The following is an 18,535-nucleotide window of genomic DNA, read 5'->3' as shown; positions in this document are numbered from 1 at the left end:
TTAGATCGCGAAGTTTCCTCTGATAGTCAAGTCAAGGAAATTCCTTGTTCCTAAAGATGATCATGAGAAAGCTCAGTCAGTAGACCATTGCAGAGTCAGAGTCATGTTGATATGATTGTCAAGGACTGTTACTGTGATCATTTCCATCTTATTTTGCAAAGGAACATTGAGAACAGTGTTCCTTGCAGGCTAAGACATGAGCAAAGAAAAATTAAGCATGAAACTATTAAAGTTAATTTATAATCTCCTCAGATAATTCTAAAATGCCACACTGAGCACAAAAATGCTGTTTTAAAAAGCAGTTAAGGAAGAAATATCATTTACTTCCAGAAGAACTTAACAAATTGCTTTCAATATTTACATGCCTTTTCTTAATAGGAGTCAGAATATGAACAAGAGTGGGTTGGTTCACATTTCTATGCATTTATAACTTGCGTATATGAATAATAATCTGTGCTGATGGAGAACTCTTTTTGCTAAGACAGTATAGGCAGTGTAATTGTAAGTAAATATCCACATACACATATGTGTATATGTCTATCTCTATAAGTAGAATAATTCTTATTAATGAGAATGATATCTGTCTTAACACCTACATACAGAATAACAAGCATTATAATATTTTAAGCCATTGTTGCAAAAAAGCAAGTGTTTGATATGAGAAACCACTTGTACACCTTGAAATAAACAAACTACCAAACACAGGAAACTTGTATTTTAGAAGATTCTCTGGCGTGTTCTGTGTTTGGGCGCAGATCCTCAGTCACATCCTTCATTCCACACTTCCTACTTCACCAGTGGAAGAATCTCCCTTCAGCCATCCCAGAAATGTCACGTGCTGATGGCCTCCTCTTTTGATGCAGTCAAGAGTTGGGTGCGATCTTTCAGAGCTGGGCCACAGTTTTAATAATCTAGATAAACAGATTAACTCAGCTTCTAAAAATAAACTGATGAAAGACCCAAGCAATCAAACTATTTTTTAAAACCACTGAATGTATTCTTAATTAAAAATCCAGTGGTGTCTCTGGGTAGCTTTTTTTCTCACCTGCCAATAAACTTGGAATGTTCAGGCTGACATGTCCTTTTGAAGACATGGTGAATGCGGCAGGAATTACCACCTGTTGCCCCTTTGTACTTCCTAGGGTTAGAGTTAGTTCCTGTTATTTCACATCACATCACACAGGCTTCAAGCCAGAAGAGCAGTGACTCTCTGCCATGCCGGTTTCTCTTAGTTACTCACCAGCATTTCCCTATCTTAATTCTAATGAATTCCTTTAAGACTGGAGCTAACTGTACTTCCTGTCCTGGAAAAATAGTCTGATGCTCCTAGTTCTTTGATATTTTAATGCTATATTAGAGGATGTGAATGCCACCTTATCCATCACTTAGACTTCTCCATCAACAGATTTATTCTAAACTTACAAGGTCATCAAGTATGACAAGAAGGTCCAGAAGTTTTCTTGGTATGTGAAATATAAAAACAATAATGTTGCAATGTTATTAATTGTTATTATTTGTTATGTGTAAGTCATTTAAAAGTTTACTTGTGATAATAAAAATAATAGTGGTCAACAAAGGTTTATCTGAATACCAACATTTTTCAAATAAAATTTAACTAACTTCTAAGGAATGACAATCAAATCTTCCTGACTTTCTCTAGTCACTTTAGAATTGTATGTGAAGTAGGACCTCACAATTGACATCTTTTTCCTACAAAGCCAGTCTTGTTTGCCACTTGTGATTTACAGCCTGTGTCTCCTACAAGGAGCTGCTGGACACATTAGTGGAGGTATGCTTATGAAAGGATGCTGCTGTCTGGCACTAAATGACTTTCCAGAGACCCCTCTCATTCAGACCTACAGGAACCGTTCTCCCTGAACATGATCTGTCAATGAATAAGCCATTTTTCCACCCAGTCTGAAGGGATGAGTCAAAAATAAAGTCTTGCATTCTAGTCCCATCTGCAAATCCTGATGCACCGTTAAAAATCTGCTGTTTCATACTTTCATGATTTCTATTTGGTTAATCCACCTCATTAACATTTTGTTGCAACTATAATTTTGCATTTAGGAGTGATAGAAAAAGAAAGGTGGTAATTGTGTTGGATTTTACTAGTGTAAATTGCTGTATTTGCTGTTTGCAATATGCCCATTATTTACAGATGTTAAGCAACTTAGCATTATTTATAGATGTTACCAACTATAGTATGTTAGGTTTTATTTTTTGTCCATTTCAAATACAGATTTTATTTACCTAAAGGCTTACTTTCTCTTTCTTATATAATATTGAAAGTCCCCAAATCTGTCTTTCCTCCACATTTTACTATATGTTTACTTAATGTAAATCATAGCTACATATTATATGGTTTAATAAATCTAATTAATTAACTAATCACTTGAATTATTGTGAATTCAGGTGAAAACTATCTTGCTTAAATATAAGACAAAAGAATAAAATAAAATAAAGAATAAAATCAGCTGTCTAGTTTTGCATTTCAGAAAAGATCAATTTTCTATCAAGGAATTCTTTATTTAATTATTTTTTTAACTTTTTATTTTTACTTTATTTTACTTTATAATACTGTATTGGTTTTGCCATACATTGACATGAAGCCACCACGGGTGTACATGTAATTTTCTATCAAGGAATTCTTTAAATTACTTAGAAAATATTTCACAGAAAGCAGCACTTGCAAAATTCCAACAAAAGAAATATAAATGGAATAATATTAAATATATATATACATACATCTAAAATCTTTCATTCCACTAGTTCTCAAGAAAAATGTGAAACAAATCATATTAGCCTGAATAGATTGTAATGTGTAAGTCAAGATATATAAATCATGAAAAAAGTAAAATAACTTAGAAAAAAGAATAGTGCATTTGATATAAGCAATGAGTACAAGTGTAGACAAATGAAATCTTTCCCTTACTTCATAAAACATAATGAGTAGCTATCTTAGTATGAAGGTCACTGCATTAAAAAAGACTAAAAGGAAATCCAACAGTTATTTAAACCAGCTGGCATTATTCTCCAGAATTCCTTGTCAAAGGATATACTTAGGAATGAATTTGGTTTTATTTTAATACATCTATGGTCATTGATAATTCCACTGTTAATTATTAATAAAAGCTCTTAATTTTCGGTTAAGGACTCAAACCTCAGGCTTTTTCAAGTACTCTATGTGTGTGTGTATTGTTTAAATATGAGAGTTTTGTGAAATGTTCACTTTTACTTCCAAATATTTTGTATAAAAGCTTATCCCACTGGATGATTATATGTACTATACTTCAGATTAGACAAAAAATGTCAAGACTTAAAGTGACGTAAATAGAGTCTCTTCCTCAACATCTCATAATACCTCTTTTTCTTTTCCTTAATGGACACAGTAATAAAGTCAATAACTGAGGTGTAATTTCCAACACTGAATTCCAAGGGAAATATTGTCTACTAATCAATAATTGTTTGTAAAAATAATTTATTCCTTAAATTAACCCACATTAGGACAAATTTACAAATGCTCCTGGGCTTTTAGTGGTTTGAAGTATGACAGAACACTTAAAAAAGAACTCTGATTATAAATTATAACAAGAACGTCTGCAAATTTTAATGAGCTTGCAGTTTCCATGCCAACTTCTCCTGAATCTGGAAATCATTAAAATAATTTTCTCACAATTTATTTCTTTCCATTGTGTTATATCCATTCCCTTTTCACAGGCAATACATTCAGTACCAAATGAGTAGTGTATTCATTAGGGCTAAAGAGAAAGGCAAGGGTTAAGTAAATAAGAACATCAAATTAATATCCAGGCCTAAATGCTTTAGCAGAGCCAAGAATCTGTTTAATCATTTAAGTCAACAAAGGTTAAGATAATAAAATAAACTTCTAAATGCTTTCCTTTTCTGGAACTTAATCTGTCTTACTGAAGATGTTTTTAAGATGCTATCAATTTTTCATAGTCCCAGCTGTTATGAAAATTTATTTGAATACACTGGGAAGAGAAGAGAATTTGATGAAAATAGTTAGGCTGTGCTCCTGGGTGGCTTATTGAAACTGTGAGAACTCAGGACTCATTTAAGACCAGCTGTTGGCTGATGATATTGAGACCAATAACCACTAAATCTTTTATTTATCAGGCCTTTGTGTTATTTGGCAAGGGGATGGTAGCCAACTGATTAGAAGATTAATTTGTAGCCAAAAGATAACTTCATCATGTCTGTTCATTTTACTGCCTAAGTTTGACTAACAAATGTACCACAATTTCAGAACAACATCATACCCTAAGTTAAAAAGACAGGATGAAACATTAAAATAGCTTCGCTTATTTTTAAGGCTGTTTTTAAGTCACTAAGACAGAGAAATGAAATTTGAGTTACTAACATCAAAGCCCAGGGCTGTGGTTCATGATGAGGGCAGAAGTCTGCATGAACTGGGCAAAAGTCCTTTTTGATAATGAAGGAGAGAGAGGTCGGTAGTAACAGTGGGTGCAGACAACAATGTGGAAATGCTGAAAAGTCTCAAGTCTTTTTACACTTGACATTCCGGTTCAGCTTCTGATCTAGAAATATAATTCAATCTCTTTTGCAAAGAGAAGCTTTGCAACAAAATACCTTGTAGAACATATAAGGACAGCATCACGAACTACAGAAAACAGGCTTCATTCATTCGGCTATCCTGAAGAAAACAATCACTAACAGCAAAGTCACCAGGGTCTTGCTATTACACTGTTTCCAAATTGGTGCCCCTGAGCTGAGAAGTGAAACTGTATCACGACAAGCTGATTGGATATCCTGATGTGCTTGGATGGAAGTCAGCATTGCCCTGCCTCTCTAAGCTCCATGACGACAGCTTCCAGGGTTTACTAAGTGGCACTCAGCCATTCCTTCGTTTCCCGGAGGGTTGACAGTGCATGAATTGTAAAGACTGTGACTATCATGATCGCAAAGAAAAAAGACGCACTTATTTTCATTTGTGTTCCCCAACTTTTTCTGATTCATAGAGGAATGGATCCTAAAGTTGAAAACGGTCCTAGAGGTGATCTGGAGGCAGCCTAACATGGAAAGAGGGCAGAACTTGATTTTCATGTTTGAGTTCCAGCCTTGTCTTTTGCGAGATGTGTGTGAAAGAACTAGAATCAGTCACTTAACCTGTGTAAGCTCAATCTACATCAGAAAAATAAATATATCATATTAAAATCAGTACTACTGGGACTTCTCTGGCAGTCCAATGGTTGAGACTTTGCCTTCTGGTGTAGGGGGCGGCAGGTTCAATCCTTGGTCGGGGAGCTGGGATCCCGCATGCCTTGAGGCTGGAAAGTCAGGGCATAGAACAGAAACAACGTTGTAACAGGTTCAGCGGGGACTTTGAAGGTGGCCCATGTTAAAGAAAAACGAAAAAATCTGTGCTACTAACTCACCTTTGAGAATAAATGATGGAGTACATGGAAAATGCAGTTTGTGAGTAGGTAGGTTTAATCACTCAGTTGTGTCTGACTCTTGACACCCCACGGACTGCAGCCCATCAGGCTCACAGGCAAGAATACTAGCGTGGGTTGCCATTTCCTTCTCCAGCGGATCTTTCCACCCAGAGATCGAACCTACGTTTCCTGTATTGGCAGGTGATTCTTTGCTGCTGAGTCACCAGGGAAGCCCCCAGAATTGTTGAAATACATATTGTCATAGACTGGCTGGCATATTTTAAGAACTCAATAAATAAGTAATCCAGTCTTAGATATTTTGGTAACCCCAAGTTTTTCATATTGAGGTTGATGGCCATACCAACCACTTGATTGACAGGGAAGTAGCATGATCCACCAGGAGATGCGCAAACCGGAGGCTGAGACAGCTGGGTTTGAATCCCACTTCTATCACTTACAAATTGTGTGAACTGGACACGTTACTTTACCCTAGATTCTTCATGTGAAACTTTAGGAGAATAATCAGCTATGACCTGTTGAGGGCTTATTATAGATTCTTCATACATTATTTTATTCAATCCTTCTCATAACCATGAAGACAGAGAGTGGCAGAATTAGAACTGATCCCTATCCAGCCTGACCCCCGCCCATGTGGATATAATCATCTCTCTCTATTGCATTCACTTTTCCTAATTTTCTTTGCTGATAATGTACTTTGCTGAACTGTAGTGAGGCTTAGAGATGATATGTATAATTTACCTAGAAAGATGTTCTGCAAGTTGTACAACTCTAAGTGATGAGCAATTATAACTGTTTCATGAGATATTATTTCTCAGTCCAACTTTCATTTGACTTAGGAAACCCCCTACGACTCCCTTATGGTGGGTCTCCAATTTCTACTTGAACACAAAGCAAATGCTTAGCCTCAACAGTCTGTAATACAGACCCCTGAGGATGAAATGAAGAAAACTGTGCATGAGTATGGTAACTGACAGCATAGAAAAGCACCCTCCTGACCATATAGCCCAAAGGCCTAACTGCTGAAGTGCAATGTCTGACTGCAAAAACAAAGATTGACTGCAAAAACAAAGATGAACAGCAAATCTGTAATGACATCTCCCCAAGAATCGAGGAGGGAAGTGCAGTTCCAATGTCAGGATGCATTCATCTGTGGAAATCTAACTCTCAGTTTCTTGTAGAAGAAAACCAAATGATATCTATGGCTGTTATATTATACCTAAAACTGAAGGCTTGAAATTGGTTCAGTGTATACTGACAGAAAGCTCATGCCAAAAAAGTTAGTCATTTCTTCTGCGTTAAATCATATGCCATCAACAGCATTCAAAGACAGTCATCTTTCCTACCATTCAGTTTTAACTTCTTGCAATCTGACTTTCACTCTCACCACTGAACAAAATGCGCCTCCTTACTATCCCAGGACTCCAGAACACCAAGTCCAAAAGTTCTTTTTTTTTAAATTGAAGGGTAATTGCTTTACAGAATTCTGTTGTTTTCTGCTAAATATCAACATGAATCAGCCATAGGTATACATATGTCCCCTCCCTCTGAACCTCCATCCCACCTCCCTCCGCATCGTACCCCTCTAGATTGTTTCAGAGCCCCTGGTTGTTTTTTTTTTTTTTAATAGCTCTCATCCCTGTGGCTTTTTTTTATTACAGTCTGATGGCCACTTTTTTTTAAAGTAATTTGGCCTTATTCAAACACTGCAGTGTCATGGTTTTTCCTTTGAATGCTCACTGTTTCCTGAGTCTCCTTTCCATCCTACTCGTTCAATGTGGATATTTCTAAAATGCTTCTATCTTCGTTCTGTCACCCTTCATTTTTCTCCTCCTATGGTTTCAATTGTTACTCTGTGACAGTTTTGCGATGTAACTGTTCTTTCCAGCTGGGACACCACTTCAGAATTCTAGTCTCATATTTCCAACTGTTGGCTACACTATTCCAATGGAGTAATTCATCAAGATCCCAAATTCAACATAACTACGATTCAGCTTATCATTTATTCCCCTGACTCTCTTCTGGCCAATTTTATCAAGGAATCAAGCTGGAAACCTCGGCTCTATCTTTATCTTCATCACCCTCAGCTCCAACATCCAGTTAGCTGCAAGACTGCTGTTAAATTTTCATCTCGATATTTTAAATTTTACTCCCTGATTACTTCTCTTCTTCTCTTTTAGAAAACTTAACATGGTCACAACTTTACCCATGATGACTGATTTTGGATGTAAATCCAGTGTGGGTCAAAATTTTCTCTCACTTTCTGCTTGAAGACTTAACTTTTGTCAAATTCTCCTCTACTAGTAACAATCCTGGTTTTCCCTTTCTGTCTGCCCACGTTTTTGCTTGGTGCTTGTGGCAGACACTATTGATGAGATGATGCAAAGGAAATCGAAAGATTTCCTTTCGAATTCTACTGCACATAGAGCTTTCTCCAATATTCTGGTCATTCTTTTGGAATTTCTGCCTTGGCTCACCAGCTTAGCCACACTCCACTGCTCATTATGATACTGAGTTCTGCTCAGTGTGGCCCTTTACTTCCAACCTGATGTTCCAGACTGAGCCAGTCCATGCCCTCTACTCAATTCTCCACTGAAGACTGGGCATTATCCTTATAGCCCAGACTTTTGCGACCTTGACCAGAAGACTGACATCATTTCCTAGACAGTCTCCTTCCTTTCAGTCTTTTCCAATTCCTTTCCATACTGGATACTATTACCATATAGATTTTCATAAGGAACATTTGGTAATTATACTAAATAGTCTAGTGGTAATACACAATAAATGTTATACTCAAAAATCTTCAATGGGTCCTTATCGCCCACCAAACAAGACATTAAAAATGTTCTATAATGTAACTTTAATAAAGGTTTTGCAAATTTATATGGGTAGAATTTTTCTATATTTAACTTATTTCCTTGGCAAATGGAATTTTTTTTTTCCTTAAATGAATCCTGTCATTTCCTGCTTGTGTAGTATTATTTGAACTATTGCTTCTTCCTGGAATGTTTATGTCTTGCTCTTCATTTAATCCTTTAATGAGTACCCATTTATCAAGTCCTAGTTCAAATACCATCTTTTCTATAGTCTCCAGTGATTATTTAAAATGGAAGACGCTTCACTGATCTAGCATGGCTTAGTATAGCTATTCAAGGCGTATAATCTGCAACCACATAGTTTTCTTATTCAGGCACCCATGAGATCACCAGCTCCTTGAAGGCAGTAATGATGAAATAATATTTTCTTTTAACATTCAACAAATCTTCATTTAGTTCTTACTGTCCTAGGTGATGGAGGTATGAACAAGTCCTTATTCTCATGGAGTTTTTGTTTTAAAGAAGGGCAAGGACTGATGCTAAAGCTGAAGCTTCAATACTTTCGCCACTTGATGCAAAGAGCCGACTCATTGGAAAACACCGTGATGCTGGGAAAGACTGAAGGCATGAGGAAAAGGGGATGACAGAGGATGAAATGAGGATGGCATCATTGACTCAATGGACATGAGTTTGAGAAAACTCTGGGAGTGAAGGACAGGGAAGCCTGGCGTGTTACAGTCCATAAGGTCACAATGAGTCAGACAGAACTGAGTGACTGAACAACAATGTTTTGCAGATGCTCTTCCTTAAAAAGAAGCAAGTAAATAAATAAACAAAATAGGATAATCTCAGATTTACATTGAAGCTAAGAAGTTCTCCCCAAGGAGATATTTGAGAGGAAATCTCAATGATAAGAAAAACCCAATCGCAAGAAGACCAGTACAGAACAAATGGAAAGTCATCAGGTTGAGAGTGTGTTGTGCTTAAAGAACATGTGGAGGACGAGGTGGATGGAGCATAGTGGGCGGAGATCAAGACCGGTCTGAGATGAGGTCATAGAGTAGGCAAGGGCAAGAGCAAAAAGGAGCCAAAGCAAAAATAAGACCCAGTTGTGGATGTGACTGGTGATGGAAGTAAAATCCAGTGCTATCAAGAGCAATACTGCATAGGAACCTAGAATGTTAGGTCCACGAATCAAGGCAAATTGGAAGTGGTCGGTCAAACGGGAGATGGCAAGAGTGAACATTGACATTTTAGGAGTCAGCGACCTGAAATGGACTGGAATGGGTGAATTTAACTCAGATGACCATTCTATCTACTACTGTGGGCAAGAATCTCAGGAGAAATGGAGTAGCCATCATAATCAACAAAAGAGTCCAAAATGCAGTACATGGATGCAATCTCAAAAATGACAGAATGATCTCTGTTCGTTTCTGAGGGAAACCATTCAGTATCACAGTAATCAAAGGCTATGCCCTGACCAGTAATGCTGAAGAAGCTGAAATTAATGGTTCTATGAAGACCTACGAGACCTTCTAGAACTAAAAACCAAAAAAGATGTTCTTTTCATTATAGGGGACTGGAATGCAAAAGCAGGGGGTCAAGAAATACCTGGAGTAACAGGCAAATTTGGTCTGGAGCACAGAATGAAGCAGGGCAAAGGTTACTAGAGTTTTGCCAAGAGAATGCATTGGTCACAGCAAACGCCCTCTTCCAACAAGACAAGACAAGACTCTACACATGGACATCACCAGATGGTCAATACCAAAATCAGATTGATTATATTCTTTGCAGCCAAAGATGGAGAAGCTCTATACAGTCTGCAAAAACAAGACCGGGAGCTGACTGTGGCTCCAATCATGAACTCCTTATTGACAAATTCAGACTTACACAAAGTAGGGAAAATCACTACATCATTCAGATATGATCTAAATCAAATCCCTTATGATTATACAGTGAAAGTGACAAACAGATTCAAGGGATTAGAGCTGATAGACAGGGTGCCTAAAGAACTATGGACAGAAGATCATGACATTGTACAGGAGGCAGGGATCAAGACCACCCCCAAGGAAAAGAAATGCAAAAAAGCCAAAATGGTTGTCTGAGGAGGCCTTACAAATAGCTGTGAAGAGAAACCAAAAGCAAAAGAGAAAAAGAAAGATATACCCATTTGAATGCAGAGTTCCAAAGAATAGCAAGGAGAGATAAGAAAGCCTTCCTCAGTGATCAGTGCAAAGACACAGAGGAAAACAATAGAATGGGAAAGTCTAGAGATCTCTTCAAGAAAATTAGAGCTACCAAGGGAATATTTTATCCAAAGATGGGTACAATAAAGGACAGAAATGGTATGGACCTAATAGAAGCAGAAGATATTAAAAAGCGGTGGCAAGAATACACAGAAGAACTATACAAAAAAGAACTTCATGACCCAGATAATCATGATGGTGTGATTACCAACCTAGAGCCAGAAATCCTGGAATGTGAAGTCAAGTGGGCCTTAGGAAGCATCACTATGAACAGAGCTAGTGGAGGTGATGGAATTCCAGCTTAGCTATTTCAAATCCTAAAAGATGATGCTGTGAAAGTGCTGCACTCAATATGCCAGCAAATTTGGAAAACTCAGCAGTGGCCACAGGACTGGAAAAGGCCAGTTTTCACTCCAATCCCAAAGAAAGGCAGTGCTAAAGAATGCTCAAACTACCATACAATTGCACTCATCTCACACGCTAGTAAAATAATGCTCAAAATTCTCCAAGCCCGCCTTCAACAGTACATGAACTGTGAACTTCCAGATGTTCAAGGTGGTTTCAGAGGCAGAGGAACCAGAGATCAAATTGACAACATCCATTGGATCACTGAAAAAGCAAGAGAGTTCCAGAAAAACATCTATTTCTGCTTTACTGACTATGCCAAAGCCTTTGACTGTGTGGATCACAATAAGCTGTAGCAAATTCTGAAAGAGATGGGAGTACCAGACTATCTGACCTGCCTCCTGAGAAACCTATATGCAGGTCAGGAAGCAACAGTTAGAACTGGACGTGGAACAACAAACTGGTTCCAAATAGGGAAAGGAATATGTCAAGGTTATATATTGCCATCCTGCTTATTTAACTTTTATGCAGAGTATATTGTGAGAAATCCTGGACTGGAAGAAGCACAAACTGGAATCAAGATTGCTGAGAGAAATATCAATAACTTCAGATATGCAGATGACACCACCCCTATGGCAGAAAGTGAAGAGGAACTAAAAAGCCTCTTGAGGAAAGTGAAAGTGGAGAGTGAAAAAGTTGGCCTAAAGCTCAACATTCAGAAAACGAAGATCATGGCATCCAGTCCCATCACTTCATGGCACATAGATGGGGAAACAGTGGAAACAGTAACAGGCTTTATTTTGGGGGGCTCCTAAATCACCTAGACGGTGATTGCAGCCGTGAAATTAAAAGACGCTTACTCCTTGGAAGGAAAGTTATGACCAACCTAGACAACATGTTAAAAAGCAGTGAAAATACTTTACCAACAGAGGTCCATCTAGTTAAGCTATGGTTTTTCCAGTAGTCATGTACGGATATGAGAGGTGGACTATAAAGAAAGCTGAGCACTGAAGAATTGATGCATTTGAACTGTGGTGTTGGAGAAGACTCATGAGGGTCCCTTGGATTTCAATGAGATCCAACTAGTCCATCCTAAAGGAGATCAGTCTTGACTATTCATTCGAAGGACTGATGTTGAAGCTGAAACTCCAATACTTTGGCCACCTGATGCGAAGAACTGAATCATTGGAAAAGACTCTGATGCTGGGAAAGACTGAAGGTGGGAGGAAAAGGGGAAGACAGAAGATGAGATGCTTGGATGGCATCACCGACCTAATGGACATGAGTTTGAGTAAACAGCCAGGAGTTGGTGATGGATAAGGAGGCCTGATGTGCTGCAGTCCATGGGGTCACAAAGAGCTGGACATGACTGAGTGACTGAACTGAAGTGAACTGAAGGGCAAGATCTTGAAGGTCCATGGAGGCCAAGCATAGTGATTTGCATTTCATTCTAAGGTTTAAAACAAGGAGTAACACAATTTAATTTAAAGCATAAAATGGTTTCTGGTTGCTGTTTAGGAAATGCATTGTACAGGGTAAGAGTAGAAACAAAATCAATTGGAATACTACAGTAGCAATGAAGAACTGAGAATAAGCTGAGATGAGAATAGGCTGAATCTGCTGATATTAGAAGAGAAAGAGAGAAGTGGATACATTTGTATTCTCTATAGTGTTAAGTATGGTACCTTGAGCATAGCAGACACTCAATATATATTGATAAATACATGTCCAAGTATTTCAAGCTAGCTCTACTTTCTTAATATTTATTTTATCTTCAAATTTTTCCTTCTTTGATTCACATATTATGACCTATTATATTCCTGTCTGGTATTTGGGGAGCCAAAAAAATAAAAAAAGAGAGGACTTCACTCTCAAGGAAATAGCATACATCCCAGTGGAAAGTCATATAACAAAGAATTAAAATAATGGAAGATCATATAGTTAATTATGGAAAGAAATAAATTACTTGGAATGACATTTGTTCAAAATTCAAAATTCCATGATAGGATGAAAATGGAAAGGATATTTAAATACAAAGATCTACATTTTAAAAAAGAGAGCCTCTGTCAGCATCAGCTGGAATAGTGTGCTCATAAAGAATATGGGAAATGTTGGTTTTCATTAAAATTAAAGATATTTCCAGTTCTAACTAACTTTTGATTTTCCTGGAAATGTAAAATCTTCATTTTGCCATACTGATTTGTGAATTTTCTAGTAAGTAGCTGACACTACTTATATTATAAATCTAAGATTGCCGAATGTGTCCTGACTTGTTTCTAAATTAAGAATCTGAGAAAAGCCAGGCAATTCCATAAGTTCTCATGTGCACATTCATATATACTTCCCAGGACTTTTCAATTTTTATCCATAAAGATTCATCTTGCATTATGAATTCAAACGAAATTGTTTCAACCCAAAGCAAAATCCAGATGAAAATGGGATCAATTTTTGCCACTTTCCAGCTAAAATGCTAAGTGGCCCCTGAATTGTGTGAAACTTGGCCCCAGTCAGTGTGAAAATTGGCTGAAATCTGTATGAAAGGCAGTCTAGGTTCGTCAAAGTAGTTCATGAACTTTGGCCACACTTGCAAGGAACGTGGTCCAAGTCTTAGTTTGTAATGCAACATGAAACCAGGTGAATTTCACATGGTTTCAGATTTCATCCTGAAAATTTGGCCTCGCTTTATAATCAATCATCACTTTTTGGAATGATGAAAGCCAACACACCTTTTTGAAAATGAGGACTGTGTGCACACTGATGACAGCTAAGCTGTGAACCACCCTTTCATTTCCTTTGCCAAAAGAAGATTTCTTAGAATAGAAACAGTTTCTCTCTTACCTGGAAAGGGCAAGTTGAGCGATTTTGATATTGCATGTAGAAAGAAATGATACTCAGTGCATGGGAACATGCCACGAGAAATAACTGCCACATACATTCTAATCATTGAAGGTTATGAGAATTTTATTCCCTTCACATCCATGCCACTCAAGATGTTTAATCCTTGACCATCAAGATGAACTTTCAACTGGACATCAGGCAGAAAAACTGCCAGGAGAAACAGAATGCTCTGAAGCATAGTCATTATTTCTACATGAAGAAATGGCAGAATAGAAAGGAAAGTAAATCACACTATAATGTTCATCTAGTTTCCTAAACTAGAGGAGTAAGACTACAAACTTTTCAAGTTTTCATTGACTGTATCTTTCATGATACTGCAGTGTAAGTAAATTCCATAATTAACTTCACAGGGTGAATTTCACAAAAAACCTACACAGTGTCTGTTTTCAACCTGAAAGTTTTAAAAGTGCTTTTCTGCTGTAAAAAATGACTCTCTTCAACCAAATACTTGCATTTGTGCATAGTGACACAAGAAAATTGAGAGGTATGTCTGCACAGAGCCACTACATCATTGGAACAGTATGTCTGAACATTTGGGTAATAAGGCACAGATGTGAGGCAGAGGACTTGGCACTACCAAGGTAACAACAAAGCATTCACCACTGTGTTTCAATGGGTTAAAAAGCCACATTGGAGAAGAATAAAAGAATGCCCCTCCTCCCTGGAATGCTAAATGATATTATACCTTTTATCTGTTTAAAATTCTATAAAGAAGAAGAAATTCGAATAATCTCCAAGGGAGATTATTCAAACTTATGAACAAAATATATAAAATGCATTAATATTTTCATCTATAATACAACATATTTATGCAATGGCACATAAAGTTTAACTGCAAAAAAAGCCAAACTCAATAGGAATCCACATGGCCTCTATGTTACAAAACAATGCATACTAATCTGAAGGACCCAATAGCCAATGGAAGGGTGGTTGTTGTTGACTTTTAGTTGTGATTCTGGCCCTTAATCAGAAGGGATCATTGTTGTAGAGTGTCCTATTTACAGGCATCAAGTTAAGATAATGCAACAAGATATAAACATTAGTTATAATTAAGGCTATTTCAGTTGTAAGTAGTATAGCATTTTTGTTAGCCATTACATGACACAACATAGTAATGGATCCAGGGCTACTTTAATTCAATGAATTTGGAGCTAAAAACTAATTTTCTGCCCAGGAAAGGAAGAGAACAACTTACCCGAGGTCCCTGATCACCCTGTTCTCCCTGTAGAGTAGGAAAATGAGAAGATAGATAGTTTTTAGAATAAAGTCTGTAGATGATGCTCGTTAAAAGGATCTAAATATAACATGGTATAAGTCAGGCCAGTATGGATTTCCACTAACTTAACTTGTTTCTGCTACATATTTTCTTACCTTATCACCTTTTGGACCAGGAGGACCCTGAAATAAGGAAAAAAGAGAGAGAAAAGTTTTTAAATAAATTTTAAAACGTAGCGTGACTAGATCAGCTAGGGTTAGTCACAAGATTCATGCAAAGGACACAGATTTGTAACTGTCAGTGAGGTTTCTCAAGGAATTTTAGGTTCTAAAACTATAATATGATTAGAATGCAAAAATGGTATCATATATATAAACAGGAAAGCATTTATGTCATAAGTATATAAAATCCTGAATAAATTTTCACAAGCTAAATCTATCTAATGCACATAGAATGTAGCTAAAGAAACCCAAAAGCTCCTGTTGCAATGTTTCCTTGTTACTTCTCACCACCAATAGTAATCACTATTCTGACATCTGATAGGATAGTTTACCTGTTTTTGTACTCTATATAAATGTACTTCTATAAGTGGAATCATCCATTCGGTGTTTTAGCCTCCTTTGCTCAGCATGTGTGAAATTCATGCAAAATTTTGTGTGTAGTTGTAGATCATTCTCATTACCTTATAATATCACTCTGTGTGAATCAACCATTATTTATATATTTGTCCTACTATGGACATCCATTTGTTTCCAGAAGTTTTTAGGTCTTGGATATTATAAATATGCTGCTATAAACATCCTAGTGTATGTCTTTTGCTGAAAAACCATATACATTTCTATTGGGTGTATATCTAGGAGTGGAATTTTTACATTACAGAGAATACATATGTTCGGATTATTAGTAGATACTGTCAAATAGTATTTCACTATGGTTCTAACAATTACACTTCCATCAGCAATGTATGAGAATGTTCAGTTGCCCTGTGTCATCACCAATACTTGGTATTTTCCATCTTTTTCATTTTAGACATTCTGGTGGGAGGTGTAGTAGTTTCACAGAGTGTTTTAATTTTTGTACTTCTCCAGTGATTAGGTTGAACTCTTTTTAATAAATGTATTGGCCATTTTGTATCTTTGTATCTTCTTCCATACAGTATTTATTCATATCATTTTCTATTGAGTTGTCCTATCATTTGCTAGAGTTCATCATATATTATACATTGGATAAATAGATTAGATAGACAGATAAGAGCTCTTTACATATGAGTCTTTTGTCAGAAAAGAATATATTTATTACAAATATATTCTCCCACACTGCATACTGAGTTTACATTCTCTTAAAGGTATTTTTGATGAACAGAAGTTCTTAAATTCAATTTAACATTTTTTATGTTTATAGTTATCCCTTTCAGTGTTCTGCTTAAGAAATTTTTGCCTCTTCCAAGGTCATTTATATGATGTGAGGTCAAAGTCAAGATGTTTTTTTTCCCCATATGGCTATCAAATTAACCCAAAAGCATTCACTGAAAATGCCTCCTTTCCCCATCAAAGTACAGTGTTATCTTTGCAGGAATCAGATGATGGGTGGGTCTTTTGGGGATTTTTATTTTGTTGGACAGTTGTCTATTATTCAGCCGCACTGAGATTTTTTCACCTTTGAACAAAAATACTAGCAGGAAACACGAATTCTAGAGGCATCGATTTTTTTTTTCTCCCTAGCTCTCAAAGTTTTTAGGAGCTAAAGATGCAGAGAGCCGATCATTGGAAAAGACCCTGATGCTGGGAAAGACTCAGGACAGGAGGAGAAGGGGATGACAGAGGATGAGATGGTTGGATAGCATCACCGACTCAATGGACATGAAGTCTTAATAAGCTCTAGGAGATAGTGAAGGACAGGGAAGCCTGGTGTGCTGCAGTCCAGGGGGTTGCAAAGCATCGAACAGGGCTGAGCAACTGAACAACAACTAAGATGAAGTCATGTCTCAGGACTCAGCCTACCAGAGGAAGTGGAGCATTTCAGCTACCTTCAGTCTCTCACCGTCCTCTTTAGCAGGGTTGGGAGACAAACACAAGTCGGGGGTAAAGTCAAAATCCTAGCAAAGTGCCCCTCCCAAGGTCCCATGGAGACTGCTGTCTCATTTCAGGTGGGAATGTAAGAATGCTCTACCTACCAAAAGATACACTGCTAAACACGAGTTACAGAGGAGCTATGCCAAATTCCCACTCTGCAGCACTTCTGGTAACAGCTGTAAGGTTAGCATGACAGTAACAAGAACATCATGTCTTCTATTTTGTACATTTTGCCATCAACAAAGGACTGTCACCTGTTACTATATTTACTCTTCTCCCAATCTAATGAGGAAAGTATCATGACATTCCTGTTACAGATTCCAGAAATAAAACTGGAAGATTATCAAGGTTGGGTCTCTTGTAAGTGAGGTGGCCAGAACTGAAAGCTAGTTTTGTGTGACTTTAAAAGCAGCGGATTAGGGTGCTAAGTGTTGGGATGCAGCTCGAGAACTCGATTCTCAGAAAACCTAATGGGTGCCTGCTTTCACCAGATGCTCTCTTGAATGCCTCCCAATTGCCTTTCATAGTGTCAAGGACAGTACATTCAAGATCTCAAGTTCAAAATGTGGAAAAGAGGAATTTTAGAGCAGCTGGGAGAGAGAGATGGGCTAAGATAATGGAAACAACTAGACAAACCCTTTTCTTTCTTATGGCCTATTAATTTTGCCATTAAAATGGGAACCGAAGAAAACTATGTTTCTTAACATGTTTCTTAATATTTTCAGTGAATCAGGTAGCGTGTAATGAGGACAGTTTGTCTGGTATCTTTTAAAATTAAGTTTAAGAAATGTATTGGTCATTCTCGACACACACAAAATGCTCACTAATGCTCTACAAGTAGGATTTTGTTTTTGGTGGAGCAGAGGAAGCCCAAAGAAAAGAATGAGAGGATACCTAGCATCAAGTTTTAGAATTACAATGGAAATTCTGGTCTTGATTTGATTAAGTAGCATGTTGTTTAACTAATTAGATTTTTATGTACATTAGGTGAATGCCTATAACGAGTTTGGCAATGTTCTAAACCCTGGTGGAGGATATGGTGGGACACGCTGATTTAGAAAGGCTAAACAGACTCTTCTGGAAAAGCTAAATAGCCTATTGCCAAAGTCAAGCACTTCTCACACACCAGTGTTAAGCAAAACGACCCTTAAATCAGCCAGCTACTGTAAGGTCACTTATAATCACTGTGAACTTGTCTCCAGTCTCCCCCTCCCACGGCCACCAAAAGATTCTCTTTAAAGTTTAGTTTTATTTTGCATGCAAGATTTCAGGGGCCAAGCCTCTCATTGTCTCCATCCCCCAAATTCACTTTGTAAGCTGATATGGCAGGTCTGAGGTCAAAGCTTTCATGAAATTATTTTACAGTGGGCAACAGAAACGACTCTTTTCCCCAAAGTCCAATTACTAGTGCCAAAGCCACATGTGTCCACTAGAGTCCTTTAGACAACTTGCCGTGAGCGGGGACGCTTAATTCGTGAACACATGAAAATTTGCATTCACAATT

At 37.3% G+C, this 18,535-nt stretch overlaps 1 protein-coding gene across 1 annotated transcript in view; it reads right to left on the bottom strand.

Moving 5' to 3' along the window:
• Positions 1-18,535, bottom strand: part of COL25A1 (collagen type XXV alpha 1 chain) — a 504,028-nt gene that overhangs the window by 156,520 nt on the left and 328,973 nt on the right. Inside the window, exons 6-7 of the mRNA XM_052642063.1 lie at positions 15,115-15,141; positions 14,939-14,965 (exon numbers count right to left, since the gene is read on the bottom strand). Of these exons, the coding sequence (XP_052498023.1) occupies positions 14,939-14,965; positions 15,115-15,141 (54 nt within the window). The remainder of the gene's footprint in view (positions 1-14,938; positions 14,966-15,114; positions 15,142-18,535) is intronic.

This window comes from Budorcas taxicolor, chromosome 6 (assembly GCF_023091745.1).
Source record: "Budorcas taxicolor isolate Tak-1 chromosome 6, Takin1.1, whole genome shotgun sequence".
NCBI classification, from domain to species: Eukaryota; Metazoa; Chordata; class Mammalia; order Artiodactyla; family Bovidae; genus Budorcas; species Budorcas taxicolor.
Note: the sequence above shows the minus strand (reverse complement) of the source record. Positions and strands in the feature narration are given on the sequence as shown.